This window comes from Lucilia sericata, unplaced genomic scaffold, assembly GCF_015586225.1.
Source record: "Lucilia sericata isolate MDLA Ls3-8-SP2 unplaced genomic scaffold, ASM1558622v1 Contig001532F_arrow, whole genome shotgun sequence".
Lineage (NCBI taxonomy): Eukaryota > Metazoa > Arthropoda > Insecta > Diptera > Calliphoridae > Lucilia > Lucilia sericata.
The window spans coordinates 81,830-99,290 of record NW_023995456.1 but is presented as its reverse complement, the minus strand read 5'-3'; the positions used below and the strand labels follow the sequence as shown (position 1 = coordinate 99,290).

Below are 17,461 nucleotides of genomic sequence, written 5' to 3'. Positions count from 1 at the left end.
ACTAACTAACTAACTACTACTAACTAACTAACTAACTAACTAACTAACTAACTAACTAACTAACTAACTAACTAACTAACTAACTAACTACTAACTAACTAACTAACTAACTAACTAACTAACTAACTAACTAACTAACTAACTAACTAACTAACTAACTAACTAACTAACTAACTAACTACTAACTAACTAACTAACTAACTAACTAACTAACTAACTAACTAACTAACTAACTAACTAACTAACTAACTAACTAACTAACTAACTAACTACTAACTAACTAACTAACTAACTAACTAACTAACTAACTAACTAACTAACTAACTAACTAACTAACTAACTAACTAACTAACTAACTAACTAACTAACTAACTAACTAACTAACTAACTAACTAACTACTAACTAACTAACTAACTAACTAACTAACTAACTAACTAACTACTAACTAACTAACTACTACTAACTAACTAACTACTAACTAACTAACTAACTAACTAACTAACTAACTAACTAACTAACTAACTAACTACTAACTAACTAACTAACTAACTACTAACTAACTAACTAACTAACTAACTAACTAACTAACTAACTAACTAACTAACTAACTAACTAACTAACTAACTAACTAACTAACTAACTACTAACTAACTACTAACTACTAACTAACTAACTAACTAACTAACTACTACCTAACTAACTAACTAACTAACTAACTAATGCTGTTTATAAATCCGAAGAAATTCATCTATGCCGCTATCGGGTCTACCAGACCAGAACACGTACCTACCGCAGGCCACAACTGACTTACTAAGTGTTAAAATTCTCAAATTTTCCATGAAAATGAAAACTCTGTCATCAATATGAATAAGTGGGTAATAAATTGGGGGAATAAAAAAGCGGTCGTGCAACCACCCATATGTATTAAATATAAAAGTTTGTATATCTGGAAAACTTTTACAGCTAGAATTCTAAAATTTTGCACGAAGAACTTTGACATACATGTGAACATTTGAGATTGGCACCTCCAATATGAATTAAGAAATAATTAAAAATTTTAAATCCAAATACGCTTTGAAAAATTTGCGAAATTGCAATATGAAATAAATACAAAGAATCATAAATCTGGAAAACTATTAGACCTAGAATCTTCAAATTCCTAAAGTGTGTTTTTTTCAGTTATATTGTTTGATGTTAGCAAATCATATTGGTTAAAGCTGGTAAATTATAAAGTTTCAATTCTATTTTATGATATTTTTATTGTATATTTGAAAATATGCAAATTTAAATTTTTGCCGCAAAATTGTTCGATATAATTTTCTTTCATTTACAATTACACATAATTATCTTTGTAACAATAAATTTGTTTTTTCCATGTTGATATAAATTCCCCACACAAATGCAATAAAATATATTATTGGGAATTTTGTAATAGTAATCTATTTTTTACGGCTTCATTATATCACTAAGTTGTCAAGTTGATTGTTGCACAGTGGATCAGGAGTTAGTAATCAGTTTTCAGTTTAGATTTTGCAAATATTACAGTAAATTCCAGTAAATAACAATTGTTTGGTTAAAATATTAATATATTATTTATTGATGTATTTATTTTATTTTATTTAAGTTATAAGTTTAGGAAACTAAGAGGTATGTATATTAAAATATTAATAATAAATTAAATTGTTAACATAGAAAATAAATAACAATTTAGTAAATACTAACAATCTTATAGAATACTTATTAACATATAAATATTACTTTTAACTAACATTTAAAGGAATCCAAAAACATCATAGTTTAAAATAGGTTCACATTTTTAATTTGAATATATGTAAGAGATAAGAATCAAATATATAAATCGATGGTTTTAGGTTTTCACCATTTGCTTATTTAAATAGTTCAGTCTAAAGGTGTAATAGGTTGGCATTATAGCATAGATTGTAGTATAAGTGCATAATTAGCACTTAAACGATTTTAACTTATGACCCCCATAATATGTATTTAAGAACTCATTAAGGAGTGTTTTTTTTTATTTTATCCACAAAGGAAAAATTTATCTTAAATTTAAAACACTTTACAAACTGTTTTGAAACCATAATAATACGCTGTTTTTACAAAACATTTTTTTTATTGTTGAAGCATAACTTTAGTATTTTAAAATCAAGTTAAAATACTTGCAATTTATTAAAAATTGCTATCATCGCTAGATTCCTCATCGGTGTCTATGGTTTCTAAAGCACAGTTTGTAAAGAACGGTAATAGTCATAATTTACTTTTCCGTTTTTTAGTTTTAATACTCCAACGTTCCATGGTTTCACTCATGACCACATCATTGAGAGACCAAGTTTCTATTAAAGGTGGTCGATGTCTATTAATAAATGGATTGATGACAGCCGCTACACCTTGTGGATTATTAAGATGAACATGATGCGTACCCTCAACTTCATGCAGTTCAAAATGTGGGTTTTTACTCTTCAATATTTCGATTACTTCTGCACTTTGTTCATCTATGTAATTGGACTGTGAACCTTTAATGACACAATAGGGTACATCGTGAATTCTACGAGCCAGTTCAGCAGCAAATGGTGGTGAGGTGGTGAATTCGAAATAGAATTTAACACGACCATCACGTGAGAAATAGTATTTATCGGGATATTTAACTGATTTGGTTATATTACGTTCTAAAATATGCTGACAATTCTCTAATGCCACCGATCTACCGGAACCCTCAAACATCACTTGCAGCAATTGTTCTTGTGTATAAGAAGGTGGTTCCATTTGTCCTGCCAATTGTAAGCGATCATCTTCCACTAAATATTTCTCTATATTATTACGTATGAATTCAATTTGTGTTGCAGGATCACGATAACGTGTTCGCACTACATCTATACTAATTAACATATCCAGACGATCGGGATATAAAGAGGCAAATATAAAAGATAACATTGAACTCATAGAGTGCGCTAATATGGAAACTTTTTGCCATTCATATACTTCCATTATACGTAGAATAACACATACATAGTCGACAGCATGATAGACAATGCCTCTGGGTAGTTTTGGTGATAAACCATGACCGGGTAAATCGATGCAAAGTATTCCCAAATGTTCGGGTAGTAATGGTATAAGAGTATTCCATGTGCCCATATTATCTAGCCAACCATGTAGCGCCAAAATGGGTCTAACTTTACGATTGCCATACCAACGTCCCACCACATAACCCCAGGGCATGGGTATTGTCAGGTCTATGAACTGTAATGAGAAATGAAATAAGAATTAACATTAGGAATAATTACAACGTTGGAAATAATTAAATATAAAGAACTGATCTAAGACTAGAACTGAACTAGACTGAACTAGAACGGTGGCGTGTCATAATGTCCAATGTCATAATGTCCATAGACGTTATGACGCACTAAATTGAGTCATAATGTCCATGGACGTTATGACAATTTCAAAAGTGTTACAATGTCCATGAGCAATGGGACATAAAATCCATGGATTTCAAAGAGTCCATTTATCAAAAAAGGCTTAATTTAGCGAAGCCGGTGTTCGAAATACCACAGAGTTTGAAACCCCTGCGCCCGGCCGAAGGCCGGCTATCCAGGACACTTTTTAATAGGAGTCCAAAATGTAACAATTACCAAATTTAGGAGCAATTCTTTTCGGGATAAGAGCGTCCCTAACTTAAATTTTAAACAAATTTTCCAATACATTTCTGATTTCAAAGTGTCACAATGTCCATGGACATTATGACATTTTAAAAAAGTGACATAATGTCCATGAACGTTATGTCATTTTTTGGTGTGTCATAATGTCCATGGACATTATGACATTGGACATTATGACATGCCACCAATAGAACTGAACTAGAACTTGGAACTAGAACTGAACTAGAACTGAACTAGAACTGAACTAGAACTGAACTAGAACTGAAAACTAGAACTGAACTAGAACTGAACTAGAACTGAACTAGAACTGAACTAGAACTGAACTAGAACTGAACTAGAACTGAACTAGAACTGAACTAGAACTGAACTAGAACTGAACTAGAACTGAACTAGAACTGAACTAGAACTGAACTAGAACTGAACTAGAACTGAACTAAGAACGAACTAGAACTGAACTAGGACTGAACTAGAACTGAACTAGGAACTGAACTAGAACTGAACTAGAACTGAACTAGAACTGAACTAGAACTGAACTATGAACTGAACTAGAACTGACTAGAACTGAACTAGAACTGAACTAGAACTGAACTAGAACTGAACTAGAACTGAACTAGAACTGAACTAGAACTGAACTAGAACTGACCTAGAACTGAACTAGAACTGAACTAGAACTGAACTAGAACTGAACTAGAACTGAACTGAACTAGAACTGAACTAGAACTGAACTAGAACTGAACTAGAACTGAACTAGAACTGAACTAGAACTGAACTAGAACTGAACTAGAACTGAACTAGAACTGAAACTAGAACTGAACTAGAACTGAACTAGAACTGAACTAGAACTGAACTAGAACTGAACTAGAACTGAACTAGAAACTGAACTAGAACTGAACTAGAACTGAACTAGAACTGAACTAGAACTGAACTAGAACTGAACTAGAACTGAACGAACTGAACTAGAACTGAACTAGAACTGAACTAGAACTGAACTAGAACTGAACTAGAACTGAACTAGACTAGAACTGAACTAGAAACTGAACTAGAACTGAACTAGAACTGAACTAGAACTGAACTAGAACTGAACTAGAACTGAACTAGAACGAACTAGAACTGAACTAGAACTGAACTAGAACTGAACTAGAACTGAACTAGAACTGAACAAGAACTGAACTAGAACTGAACTAGAACTGAAACTTTTTTTAAATGTTTAAAACAACTAATAAATAAAGCAACTTTATGAAATGCTATACGGTAAAGATATCGGTAAGATAAATTTTATAAATCGACAAATGATTAAACAATATTTGAAAGAATTCTAAAATTCTTTACAAAAACTGCATGGACTGATGAGAGACGAGTCGAAATTGACTTTAGAAATCTTGTTTTATTTAAAGTCAGTTAGGCTCCAATTTGTACCTTACTAATAAAAGTTTGAATTTAGGAAGGATTTTTCTAGAAATATAAAAAGGCGCGGTTGAGATTATTGATATTATAATTAAAAATGTTTTCATATATAACCTTTTTTGTTGAGCTGCATTCACTGATTTTGTGCGTGCAAGAGTTCCGAAGCGATATATAAATTAGGTCGAAGTCCAATGTATTCACTTTTATAGAAAATTTTAAACAAAGTTAAAATAACAACAAAAACACACACAACGATTACAAGATACATATATCTTTTACTACAGTTTTCATTCATTTTTAAGAAATAAGAATTTTTAATTGTTAAATAAATAAATTGCAATAATTAAAATTCACTTTTTCTTTTCAATTTACACAAAACAATATTCCGCAACATATGTTTGTAGTTTTCGGTTAAATAAAATATTATATCAATTAAATAAAAATTTTACTTATTGTGTTTAATTGAATGAGGCGATTTAAATCATGGTGTCATTGAAATTCTAAAGATATTAAATACAAATCTTATCTTAGTTCTAGCTAAAGTGTGACCGATACTAAACTTATAAATATTTGTATAGAAAATTATTGTATTTACCAAGTTGCTAGATTATCAATAAATAAAAAAAAGTCATATTTCTATATAATATTTATATATCCATATTTCTATATAATATTTATATAAATATCCATGAGTTTTATTTTATTTTATTACATTGTTTACCACTTTGTTTATTTCTTATCGTTTTTTGTCAAAGGTAAAGGTTTAAAGTCCATTTTAAATTTTTTTACGCTTAAGTTGTTTTTAGTTTTACATATTAAAATTTATATTTTATAAAAATGTTTCTATTATTTTAATTACCTCTCGTTTTATTTCTTTTATATGATTTGCTGCCATTTCTGTAGTTTAGTGTTCTTTGAAATTTATTTAAATTTGGTTTAGTATTCCATAATTCTATTCAATTAATTTTAATTTATTTCAAACTGACGATCTGTTGACAAAGAGCGTTTAACACCTACTAAATGTTGAAGTAATTGTAGATCGTTTATTTATTTATATTTCTTTATTACGCGAGTACATTAGCTTAGCACTATGTTAAAGAGAGAAAGAGTAATTAGTGATCAGTGTTGACAAATTGTAATAATTACTAAATTCAAAAATATTTTAATTTTTTTTTTAACTTTGAATTATAAAACAGATTCAGTGGGCAAAATGTTCGAGTATAAATTGGCTATCGTTATAAATATTACATTTTCTAACCAAATAGTCTTTAATAAATATTTTTGATTTAATTTTATTAAAAAGTAATCTAATCTGTAACTCAAATTTGATAATAGTTTTTTTCTAAACTATTTTCTGTATTCTATTGTCTATTTGTTTATCGATTAAAGAGAACTATACATATGTATGTATACAGCTCTTTTTAATAAAATATTGTTCATTTACAGCACAAATTTTGAACCACTTATTGATTTAAGAGAATTTCAACATAAAAATTCACCATATTCTTATCGAGTGACAAAACATTTAAAAAAGTCTACAATAAATCCAGAGATAAGAAAAAATTAAATTTAGGGTTAATTAGAACATTGCATGCATTTTATAAAAACAATAAATAATAATGCGACCACCTAGACCATTTATCTACTTTAGTGAAGTAAAATGTTTTGATAAATAACCTAGGTATAATTGATTTATGCCAAATAAAACCATATCGTGCACACATTGCTAAGATAAGACAGTTAATTTCAGTTCTAGTTCAGTTCTAGATCAGTTCTAGTTCAGTTCTAGTTCAGTTCTATATCAGTTCTAGTTCAGTTCTATTCTAGTTCAGTCTAGTTCAGTTCTAGTTCAGTTCTAGTTCAGTTCTAGTTCAGTTCTAGTTCAGTTCTAGTTCAGTTCTAGTTCAGTTCTAGTTCAGTTCTAGTTCAGTTCTAGTTCAGTTCTAGTTCAGTTCTAGTTCAGTTCTAGTTCAGTTCTAGTTCAGTTCTAGTTCAGTTCTAGTTCAGTTCTAGTTCAGTTCTAGTTCAGTTCTAGTTCAGTTCTAGTTCAGTTCTAGTTCAGTTCTAGTTCAGTTCTAGTTCAGTTCTAGTTCAGTTCTAGTTCAATTCCAGTTCAGTTCTAGTTCAGTTCTAGTTCAGTTCTAGTTCAGTTCTAGTTCAGTTCTAGTTCAGTTCTAGTTCAGTTCTAGTTCAGTTCTAGTTCAGTTCTAGTTCAGTTCTAGTTCAGTTCTAGTTCAGTTCTAGTTCAGTTCTAGTTCAGTTCTAGTTCAGTTCTAGTTCAGTTCTAGTTCAGTTCTAGTTCAGTTCTAGTTCAGTTCTAGTTCAGTTCTAGTTCAGTTCTAGTTCAGTTCTAGTTCAGTTCTAGTTCAGTTCTAGTTCAGTTCTAGTTCTAGTTCAGTTCTAGTTCAGTTCTAGTTCAGTTCTAGTTCAGTTCTAGTTCAGTTCTAGTTCAGTTCTAGTTCAGTTCTAGTTCAGTTCTAGTTCAGTTCTAGTTCAGTTCTAGTTCAGTTCTAGTTCAGTTCTAGTTCAGTCTAGTTCAGTTCTAGTTCAGTTCTAGTTCAGTTCTAGTTCAGTTCTAGTTCAGTTCTAGTTCAGTTCTAGTTCAGTTCTAGTTCAGTTCTAGTTCAGTTCTAGTTCAGTTCTAGTTCAGTTCTAGTTCAGTTCTAGTTCAGTTCTAGTTCAGTTCTAGTTCAGTTCTAGTTCAGTTCTAGTTCAGTTCTAGTTCAGTTCTAGTTCAGTAGTTCAGTTCTAGTTCAGTTCTAGTTCAGTTCTAGTTCAGTTTAGTTCAGTTCTAGTTCAGTTCTAGTTCAGTTCTAGTTCAGTTCTAGTTCAGTTCTAGTTCAGTTCTAGTTCAGTTCTAGTTCAGTTCTAGTTCAGTTCTAGTTCAGTTCTAGTTCAGTTCTAGTTCAGTTCTAGTTCAGTTCTAGTTCAGTTCTAGTTCAGTTCTAGTTCAGTTCTAGTTCAGTTCTAGTTCAGTTCTAGTTCAGTTCTAGTTCAGTTCTAGTTCAGTTCTAGTTCAGTTCTAGTTCAGTTCTAGTTCAGTTCTAGTTCAGTTCTAGTTCAGTTCTAGTTCAGTTCTAGTTCAGTTCTAGTTCAGTTCTAGTTCAGTTCTAGTTCAGTTCTAGATCAGTTCTAGTACAGTTCTAGTTCAGTTCTAGTTCAGTTCTAGTTCAGTTCTAGTTCAGTTCTAGTTCAGTTCTAGTTCAGTTTAGTTCAGTTCTAGTTCAGTTCTAGTTCAGTTCTAGTTCAGTTCTAGTTCAGTTCTAGTTCAGTTCTAGTTCAGTTCTAGTTCAGTTCTAGTTCAGTTCTAGTTCAGTTCTAGTTCAGTTCTAGTTCAGTTCTAGTTCAGTTCTAGTTCAGTTCTAGTTCAGTTCTAGTTCAGTTCTAGTTCAGTTCTAGTTCAGTTCTAGTTCAGTTCTAGTTCAGTTCTAGTTCAGTTCTAGTTCAGTTCTAGTTCAGTTCTAGTTCAGTTCTAGTTCAGTTCTAGTTCAGTTCTAGTTCAGTTCTAGTTCAGTTCTAGTTCAGTTCTAGTTCAGTTCTAGTTCAGTTCTAGTTCAGTTCTAGTTCAGTTCTAGTTCAGTTATAGTTCAGTTATAGTTCAGTTAGTTCAGTTCCAGTACAGTTTTAGGTTATTTCAGTAAGTTCAATACTAGTTTACTCTAAAAAGACGTCTTCAATGATCCAATAATAACTTTTAATGTAAAATACCTTAGTTAATGTGATGCAACAAACCTTTCACCAAAAACTTTATAAAACATAATTCAAAATTTGTAGTCTCCGTTGAATTATATTTCGTTAATATTTCGTAAAAAAGAGAAAAATTGTGAAAAGAAAGAATTTAGAGGAATTTCTATGGTAAACAATTTCAAATGCCTAAAATTAATAAAACTGCCTTGAGAATTAAAACGACACTTCAAAAGCAATTTAATGACATTGTCATTCACACGAAAGGAATTCATGGCAACGCTTAAGGTGACACCACAAATAATAATAGTGGATGACGATGATGATGACGACGACGATGATAAGATGCTGATGAGAAAAAGACGAGCACTACTATGCCGTAAAATAGAAAATGTGGTACATTCTTTCATGGATGGATAAAATCAAGATGTAAATAAAAGAGAGATGCTAAAAACATGGCACGAACTTTAGCACCTCAAGTATTTGTTATTCAATTTGTGCACTTTACCAAAGAAAACCATTATGGTGATAAAATGTAATAAATTTTTTTTCTCTTGGATAAAATATTTACAAACTGCTTATCGCCAGTATCAAAAGTGATAATGGTAAAATAAAGAAAAATGTAATTTTGTCTCCTTTTTTTTAAATTTCCATTTAACTATAATTTAAAAAGCATAAAAAATCGTAACAAAAGCCAAGTAATTTCCTGCAGAAAGTTTTGTGTAAAATGAAAATAATAAAAATTTTGATAACCAATTTAATGTGACCCATTGATTTCAGTTTTTAAACACGTTGTTGGCTTTTAAGGTAATATTCGAATAAGAAAAGTTGTATATTGTAACCGAAAATGATTCTGGTTGTAGGTACTTATGCCTTATTTTATTGAGTCGTTTTTTAACCACTAAAAAGTCAGCAACACTCAAATTTCAGTGCGGTATGCTTATTGGAAGCACTGTTTTCTATCATTTGAAATATTTTTTATATCAGTATACTTACATATAACAAATGTAATAATATTTTAATAAAATATCATCGCGTTCAGTTTATCTTAGATTGAAGTTAAGTGTAATCTCATTTATTTTCTTAAAGTTGATTGTTTACTAGATTCCCTCTATATAGACAACATATCTTCTGTCATGACTAAAATATCTCATACATTATCATTATTGTCATCATCAACGCCTGCATTGTCGTCATCAAAACAACCAATTTTCAGATTTTCAGTTGCTGCTTTTATAAGTTGCCCTTTTGTCAGTAAAGAAGCACACATACATACGGGCTTGCATACATTTAATCATAATAGTTACACAATTTAGTTTCTCTTATGCATCCAAACAAACTCCATTTTTTTTTCTGGTTGGTGTTGTATAGGAAAAAAATATATAGAGTATGTTTACTTGCAAATTGCAACCATCCACACACATTACTTCCTCTGCCTGGTAAATGACATCACTTTTTGTTAATGACAAAAATGGATGTCATTGTGTAGTACAGTCTAGGTTGCACATTGGGACTGATTGAGATATAAGAAAAATATACTTTGACCCATATAAGGTATCATCTGAAACAAAGATGTGTTACCAAGAGCTCAATAACCACAGAACCTATTACTGAAGGAGTCCTAAACATACGACAGCCCAGAATTCATCACCAGAAACAGTTCTCTACAAGGACAGTGGTCATAGTCGCATATTTTGGGTTACCACATATTTCCGAATTGGTGGCACATCGGAAGTGTGACGCTTGTATATTGTACGGCGGATCCTGTGTGCAGGGTTTTGCCTCATTTTACATTTGTTCAATCTATCCCACTGTGTAACTATATACTAACAATTCCAGCTAAAAAAAAAAAAATAAAATAAAAGAACATTACGATTCCCATATAATTTTTTGTTCATTGTTGTTAAATTATGTTCAATTGTGGCATTTTGCCAAAAGCAACATAACAGTTGCATTTTGGTTGCATGTTTTGTTCGCAAAAAGAACTGCTAAGGAAGCTGGATGCCTCGAAAAAAAAAAAAAATCCCAACAATATCAACAACAATCAACGGAATGTTTACATTTGTGAAGTATGAGTAAGTATGTTTTAAAGTGGATAATTTTTGGAGCAAAGCCAATGTGTACTTTCTTTTTCTTCTCCGACAAAACAAAAAAAAAAAAAAAAAAAAAAAAAGCCAGAAAAACATTCAGGATAATGTTGGTTATAAATTAAAATATCTGTAGTTAAGAGTTTTGTATTTTTTTTAACACAAAAATAATCTTTGGCTAAGAGTGTCACATTTTCATTTGTTGTAGTTCTTCTTATTTGTGCCGAAATTCCAAATTATATTAAATGTGTGTTTTTAACGCAAATTAATTAATATATTTTCTTTTTATGCAGCAGCATTAAGTGCAGACATGCCACTTTTGGCAAAGGCGACTTGAAGGTGGAAGTTTAATGGTTTTCGATGTACAAAGATATTTTAAAAATGGAATAAATGAAAAATTAACTTATATAAGGGAAGGTGGAGTACGTAAGAAAGTTATTAAGTTATTAAGTTAGTAAGTTAGTAAGTCAGTAAGTTAGTAAGTCATAAGTTAGTAAGTTAGTAAGTTAGTAAGTTAGTAAGTTAGTAAGTTAGTAAGTTAGTAAGTTAGTAAGTTAGTAAGTTAGTAAGTTAGTAAGTTAGTAAGTTAGTGAGTTAGTTAGTTAGTAAGTTAGTAAGTAGTAAGTTAGTAAGTTAGTAAGTTAGTAATTAGTAAGTTAGAAAGTTAGAAAGTTAGTAAGTTAGTAAGTTAGAAAGTTAGAAAGTTAGTAAGTTAGTAAGTTAGTAAGTTAGTAAGTTAGTAAGTTAGTAAGTTAGTAAGTTAGTAAGTTAGTAAGTTAGAAAGTTAGAAAGTTAGAAAGTAGTAAGTTAGTAAGTTAGTAAGTTAGTAAGTTAGTAAGTTAGTAAGTTAGTAAGTTAGTAAGTTAGTAAGTTAGTAAGTTAGTAAGTTAGTAAGTTAGTAAGTTAGTAAGTTAGTAAGTTAGTAAGTTAGTTAGTTAGTAGTAAGTTAGTAAGTTAGTAAGTTAGTAAGTTAGTAAGTTAGTTAGTAAGTTAGTAAGTTAGTAAGTTAGTAAGTTAGTAAGTAGTAAGTTAGTAAGTTAGTAAGTAGTAAGTTAGTAAGTTAGTAAGTTAGTAAGTTAGTAAGTAGTAGTTAGTATGTTAGTAGTTAGTAAGTTAGTAAGTTAGTAAGTTAGTAAATTAGTAAGTTAGTAAGTTAGTAAGTTAGTAAATTAGTAAGTTAGGTAAGTTAGTAAGTTAGTAAGTTAGTAAGTTAGTAAGTTAGTAAGTTAGTAAGTTAGTAAGTTAGTAAGTTAGTAAGTTAGTAGTAGTAAGTTAGTAAGTTAGTGAATTGCGCACATTGACAAACTACAACAATACATATTAGCATACACAAGTAAGTATAAATGCGAAACATTGATTCAAAATTTGTGTTGTAAACAGGAAATGCTGCTAAAACATACATATACTTTCATATTTAATAATATATAGAAAATAAGTTTCAAATAATTACAATTTGTAGAGATATAAATATTTACAAGCAACTTCATTTCAATCTAATGCAAATGCTTACAAATACTTAGTTATTTTGTTCAAAAAGGTATGTGGTTCCTTGATTAATTTATACTGGGAAGTGTGGTAATAATAATCATATTATATAATAATCATATTTAGTTATTTCATTATCTACCCACTTACTACCACTACATGCAACCGATATACTACCTATAATATCTGGCTTATATTTCCGGTTTTAATTACCATCCTCACCTTTTTGTAATTTTATAAATAAGGAAAATTAAATCCATACGATTATAATTGCCTCTTGTGAATTTTGTACAATAATTAATGTAAATGCACAAGAGAGTGAGTATAAATTAAATTTTAAGATTATTGTTTATTCAGGTCATATTTATACCATATACTTATATTCATAAGTATACATACATAAATGCATACATACATATATGCAAATGTAATGTGATTGTATAAAAATTACTTATATTAATGAATATTTTTTGTTTACTGTTACTTCATCTTTCGTAGACATTAATGTAAAATTATGAACCCAAGATGTATTTACGATTTAATTTCGAAAAACTATACTTGTGTTAATGGAGGCAATAGCATAAATTTATTTATTATGTATTAATGTAAAAAGGATTTTAATTATGCAATTGCACAATATTGGTGTAATGCAGAAGATTTATTTCTAGGATTTTTATAAGTTCTCTCAGTTTTGAATTGAATTGGCATCTACATAAAATAAAATTTGTGTAGCAGGATTGATACAAAAGCTGGAAAATTGGCTACCATAGAATTAAATTCCAGATACTTTTGGATATGATATAAGGTGCTGAGATCTGGCCAAAACATCAGTGGAAATCTGTACCAAATTCAGCCGATTTAAACCAAACAGCATGTGGCTGTTTTATTTAAAAATCTTAAAACATTAATCTAAATAATACAAATCCCTTTTTTTCCTAAAGGAAACTTAAGTTTTTTTTTTTGCTTAAAATAATAAATCCCAAATTTTTTGCACCTGTAGAGCTAAAAACTCATACAAAGAAAATATTTCCTTAAAATATAATTGAAAAAATATGTTTACAAATTAAATTCCTCTGACACATATTGCTATTTTAAAAAGAATGTATTTCTAAAAAAAATCTCTTTACTACATCATTAAATTTACCACAGTAATAAACTGTAAATTGTAAATATTGATTTTTATTAACAGACCAGCACCACACAAAGTCCTTGTAAAACTTTTACTATGGTTTTGCTTACATTCAATCATTGCAAACACACAAATTGCTAACAAATTTTTTTGCTGCTATTGTTCTGATTTTTTGTTTTCACATTTTACTTTTTCTTTTTCTATTCCTTTTTTGTTTCCTTAGAAGCAACACATATTGCATATGTGTTCATATACAAATATGTACAGAATTTTTTGTTTTATATGTGTTTTTTGTGTGATATATTCCTTTAACATGTGTTTCCTTTTTAGTACCTTTTTTTTAAATATTTCTTCACCTGTTCTACACATCACCTGTCAGTTATTGAATATTGTATGTATGTATGTATATGGAATTTTTTTTGTTCTTTTAACCTTAAGAGTTCTTTTTCACTATTTTCTTACATTTTTTGTTTTTTACACAACGATCATAAATCCTTTTTGTACATTTGTATATGTATGAATGTATAAACACATATACATAAATATGTTTGAATGAAAGCAGTATATCTGGGTGTTTGTCTTAGTATATTTATGTAAACATTTTTAAAGTATGTATAGATACTTATTACGATAGTACCAATTTTTCTATATAATAAATGTTCAAAAAAATACAATTGTTCAAATGATATGAACAATCGAGTTATTTTATAAAAAATATGTGGATAACATAGCTCAGTTAGAAAATTTTGTCACGTTTCAAAAATTTCTAAGGAATTAAAATATTCCAATTTTTTGTGACGAAATATTTGTTGTTGCCCTAATTTGTATGCGCACAGGATTATCAATATTTTTTCACATAATATTTTTGTTATGTCTGCGCTGTACATTTATGTGATTTCGACAAAAAATAAAGTGTTTCTTTAGGTGTTTTCTTTCCTCATAAAATATTGTTGTGATATCGAATGCTTTAAAGTGCCACATTTAAAATATATGCACATAAGATTAGATGACTGATTTTTTTAAAGTTGGGCAACTAATTTAAATACTTTAAATATATGTACATAAGTTTATCATTACGTGTGTAACACCAAAAAATATTCATCTGAGACAATAATACAAAGTATATATATATTTTTATGAACCTTATGACCGGCTGTCTGCTAAAAAATTCACCCAAAATATTTATTATTGACCTAAGCAGACCACGTCTTCACAGAACTTTTCTCTTAATAAGTCTCTAGTAGCTTGCTCAGCAAAGATATTTCATGAATTTTCTCACCCAGGGATAAATTATGTTCGATATCAAAACAGTCGTTCCAAGATTCGAAGGTAAACACTCTCGTTAGCTAGTTAGTTAGTTAGTGAGTTAGTTAGTTAGTTAGTTAGTTAGTAGTTAGTTAGTTAGGTAGTTAGTTAGTTAGTTAGTTAGTAGTTAGTTAGTTAGTTAGTTAGTTAGTTAGTTAGTTAGTTAGTTAGTTAGTTAGTTAGTTAGTTAGTTAGTTAGTTAGTTAGTTAGTTAGTTAGTTAGTTAGTTAGTTAGTTAGTTAGTTAGTTAGTTAGTTAGTTAGTTAGTTAGTTAGTTAGTTAGTTAGTTAGTTAGTTAGTAGTTAGTTAGTTAGTTAGTTAGTTAGTTAGTTAGTTAGTTAGTTAGTTAGTTAGTTAGTTAGTTAGTAGTTAGTTAGTAGTTAGTTAGTTAGTTAGTTAGTTAGTTAGTTAGTTAGTTAGTAGTTAGTTAGTTAGTTAGTTAGTTAGTTAGTTAGTTAGTTAGTTAGTTAGTTAGTTAGTTAGTTAGTTAGTTAGTTAGTTAGTTAGTTAGTTAGTTAGTTAGTTAGTTAGTTAGTTAGTTAGTTAGTTAGTTAGTTAGTTAGTTAGTTAGTTAGTTAGTTAGTTAGTTAGTTAGTTAGTTAGTTAGTTAGTTAGTTAGTTAGTTAGTTAGTTAGTTAGTTAGTTAGTTAGTTAGTTAGTTAGTTAGTTAGTTAGTTAGTTAGTAGTTAGTTAGTTAGTTAGTTAGTTAGTTAGTTAGTTAGTTAGTTAGTTAGTTAGTTAGTTAGTTAGTTAGTAGTTAGTTAGTTAGTTAGTTAGTTAGTTAGTTAGTTAGTTAGTTAGTTAGTTAGTTAGTTAGTTAGTTAGTTAGTTAGTTAGTTAGTTAGTTAGTTAGTTAGTTAGTTAGTTAGTTAGTTAGTTAGTTAGTTAGTTAGTTAGTTAGTTAGTTAGTTAGTTAGTTAGTTAGTAGTTAGTTAGTTAGTTAGTTAGTTAGTAGTTAGTTAGTTAGTTAGTAGTTAGTTAGTTAGTTAGTTAGTTAGTTAGTTAGTTAGTTAGTTAGTTAGTTAGTTAGTTAGTTAGTTAGTTAGTTAGTTAGTTAGTTAGTTAGTTAGTTAGTTAGTTAGTAGTTAGTTAGTTAGTAGTTAGTAGTTAGTTAGTTAGTTAGTTAGTTAGTAGTTAGTTAGTTAGTTAGTTAGTTAGTTAGTTAGTTAGTTAGTTAGTTAGTTAGTTAGTTAGTTAGTTAGTTAGTTAGTTAGTTAGTTAGTTAGTTAGTTAGTTAGTTAGTTAGTTAGTTAGTTAGTTAGTTAGTTAGTAGTTAGTTAGTTAGTTAGTTAGTTAGTTAGTTAGTTAGTTAGTTAGTTAGTTAGTTAGTTAGTTAGTTAGTTAGTTAGTTAGTTAGTTAGTTAGTTAGTTAGTTAGTTAGTTAGTTAGTTAGTTAGTTAGTTAGTTAGTTAGTTAGTTAGTTAGTTAGTTAGTTAGTTAGTTAGTTAGTTAGTTAGTTAGTTAGTTAGTTAGTTAGTTAGTTAGTTAGTTAGTTAGTTAGTTAGTTAGTTAGTTAGTTAGTTAGTTAGTTAGTTAGTTAGTAGTTAGTTAGTTAGTAGTTAGTTAGTTAGTTAGTTAGTTAGTTAGTTAGTTAGTTAGTTAGTTAGTTAGTAGTTAGTTAGTTAATTAGTTCCATTTCGTTACATTGGTATAGTGTAGCATACTTTACGGATTCCACGATAATTTGACTTCAATTGCTTTTAATTTCCTCCTACATCACATTACTACTCATTTCTACTTCTCCTTTGTTTAGTAAAGCTATGTTCAGATATAACATTTTCAACAACTTTGTTTTCGATAACATTTCAGGTAATTTCATAATTATTCATTCTCATTGAATTTCCAATATCAATTACCGACAATTTCACCCTATTACTCTTAATCAGTACAAAAGTGTTTCGTAAAAGTCAATTAATTTCTTGTGCTTCAAGTTAATTATAATTGTTAGGTAAAAATGTAATTATACTATTAGTTACCAATACCATTCATTATACGCATCATTTGTAAGATGAGTCAAATTGAAATGTTTATAATATTGTTGTTGCTCAGCTATTTCCCCCAGAAATTTGTCACAATTTTTTTGAATGGCATCAAATCTGTAGGTTGTTAGAGGAAAAGTGTATAGTTTAAGACAAAAAAAAAAAAATAAATGTCAAGCTTGCAACTTTTCAATTCAAAATCAGTTGTGGCAGTAAGCCAACATCAGGGCATTTAAAACCTTATAAATACATGGAACAAAGGCGTAACATAAGTAGCAAGAATACGACAAACTGTGATTAGATTATGAGAGTAGTTAGACAACAAATATCTTTGTTTTTTGAAAACCTTTAAATTTTGAGTTGGGATATATGGATAGAGATCAATTTGATTTAAAGTAAAAAGTTAATTATTTGTGTAAATGTGTTTCGTGTTGAAGACTTGAATATACAAACCCTTAAAAATTTGTGTTTACTTTTATATAAAATTTAAAAATGTTTATTTTAATTAATATTTATTTAAACCTAGAAATGAAATATGTAAAATAAACACATATATATGTAGGTATTGTAGTGTTTGTGATATTTTTGAAAAAATATTCCTAAATGTGTTAACATATTTCCTTAATAAATATTGAAATTTTTATATTTGCAGTATAAACATTTCTAATGTTTTAAAAATTTTATAAAAATTTTATTTCATTTTTTACTTTTTTTTC

At 28.8% G+C, this 17,461-nt stretch overlaps 1 protein-coding gene across 1 annotated transcript; it reads right to left on the bottom strand.

Annotated features, from left to right (window-relative positions):
• Positions 1–1,590: 1,590 nt before the first annotated feature.
• Positions 1,591–6,088, bottom strand: LOC119611786 (probable serine hydrolase). Its single transcript, XM_037967478.1, has 2 exons — positions 5,936–6,088; positions 1,591–3,253 (listed from the first exon to the last, which is right to left on the bottom strand). The coding sequence occupies exons 1-2, from the start codon at positions 5,969–5,971 to the stop codon at positions 2,264–2,266; spliced, it is 1,026 nt and encodes a 341-aa protein (XP_037823406.1). The 5' UTR covers positions 5,972–6,088; the 3' UTR covers positions 1,591–2,263.
• Positions 6,089–17,461: the final 11,373 nt, after the last annotated feature.

Coding starts and splice junctions, on each gene's coding strand:
- LOC119611786 (XM_037967478.1), bottom strand. CDS start 5,971: ATGGCAGCAAATCATATAAAAGAAATAAAACGAGAG. Junction 3,254..5,935: donor TAAAAGAAATAAAACGAGAG/GTAATTAAAATA, acceptor TTCTCATTACAG/TTCATAGACCTGACAATACC.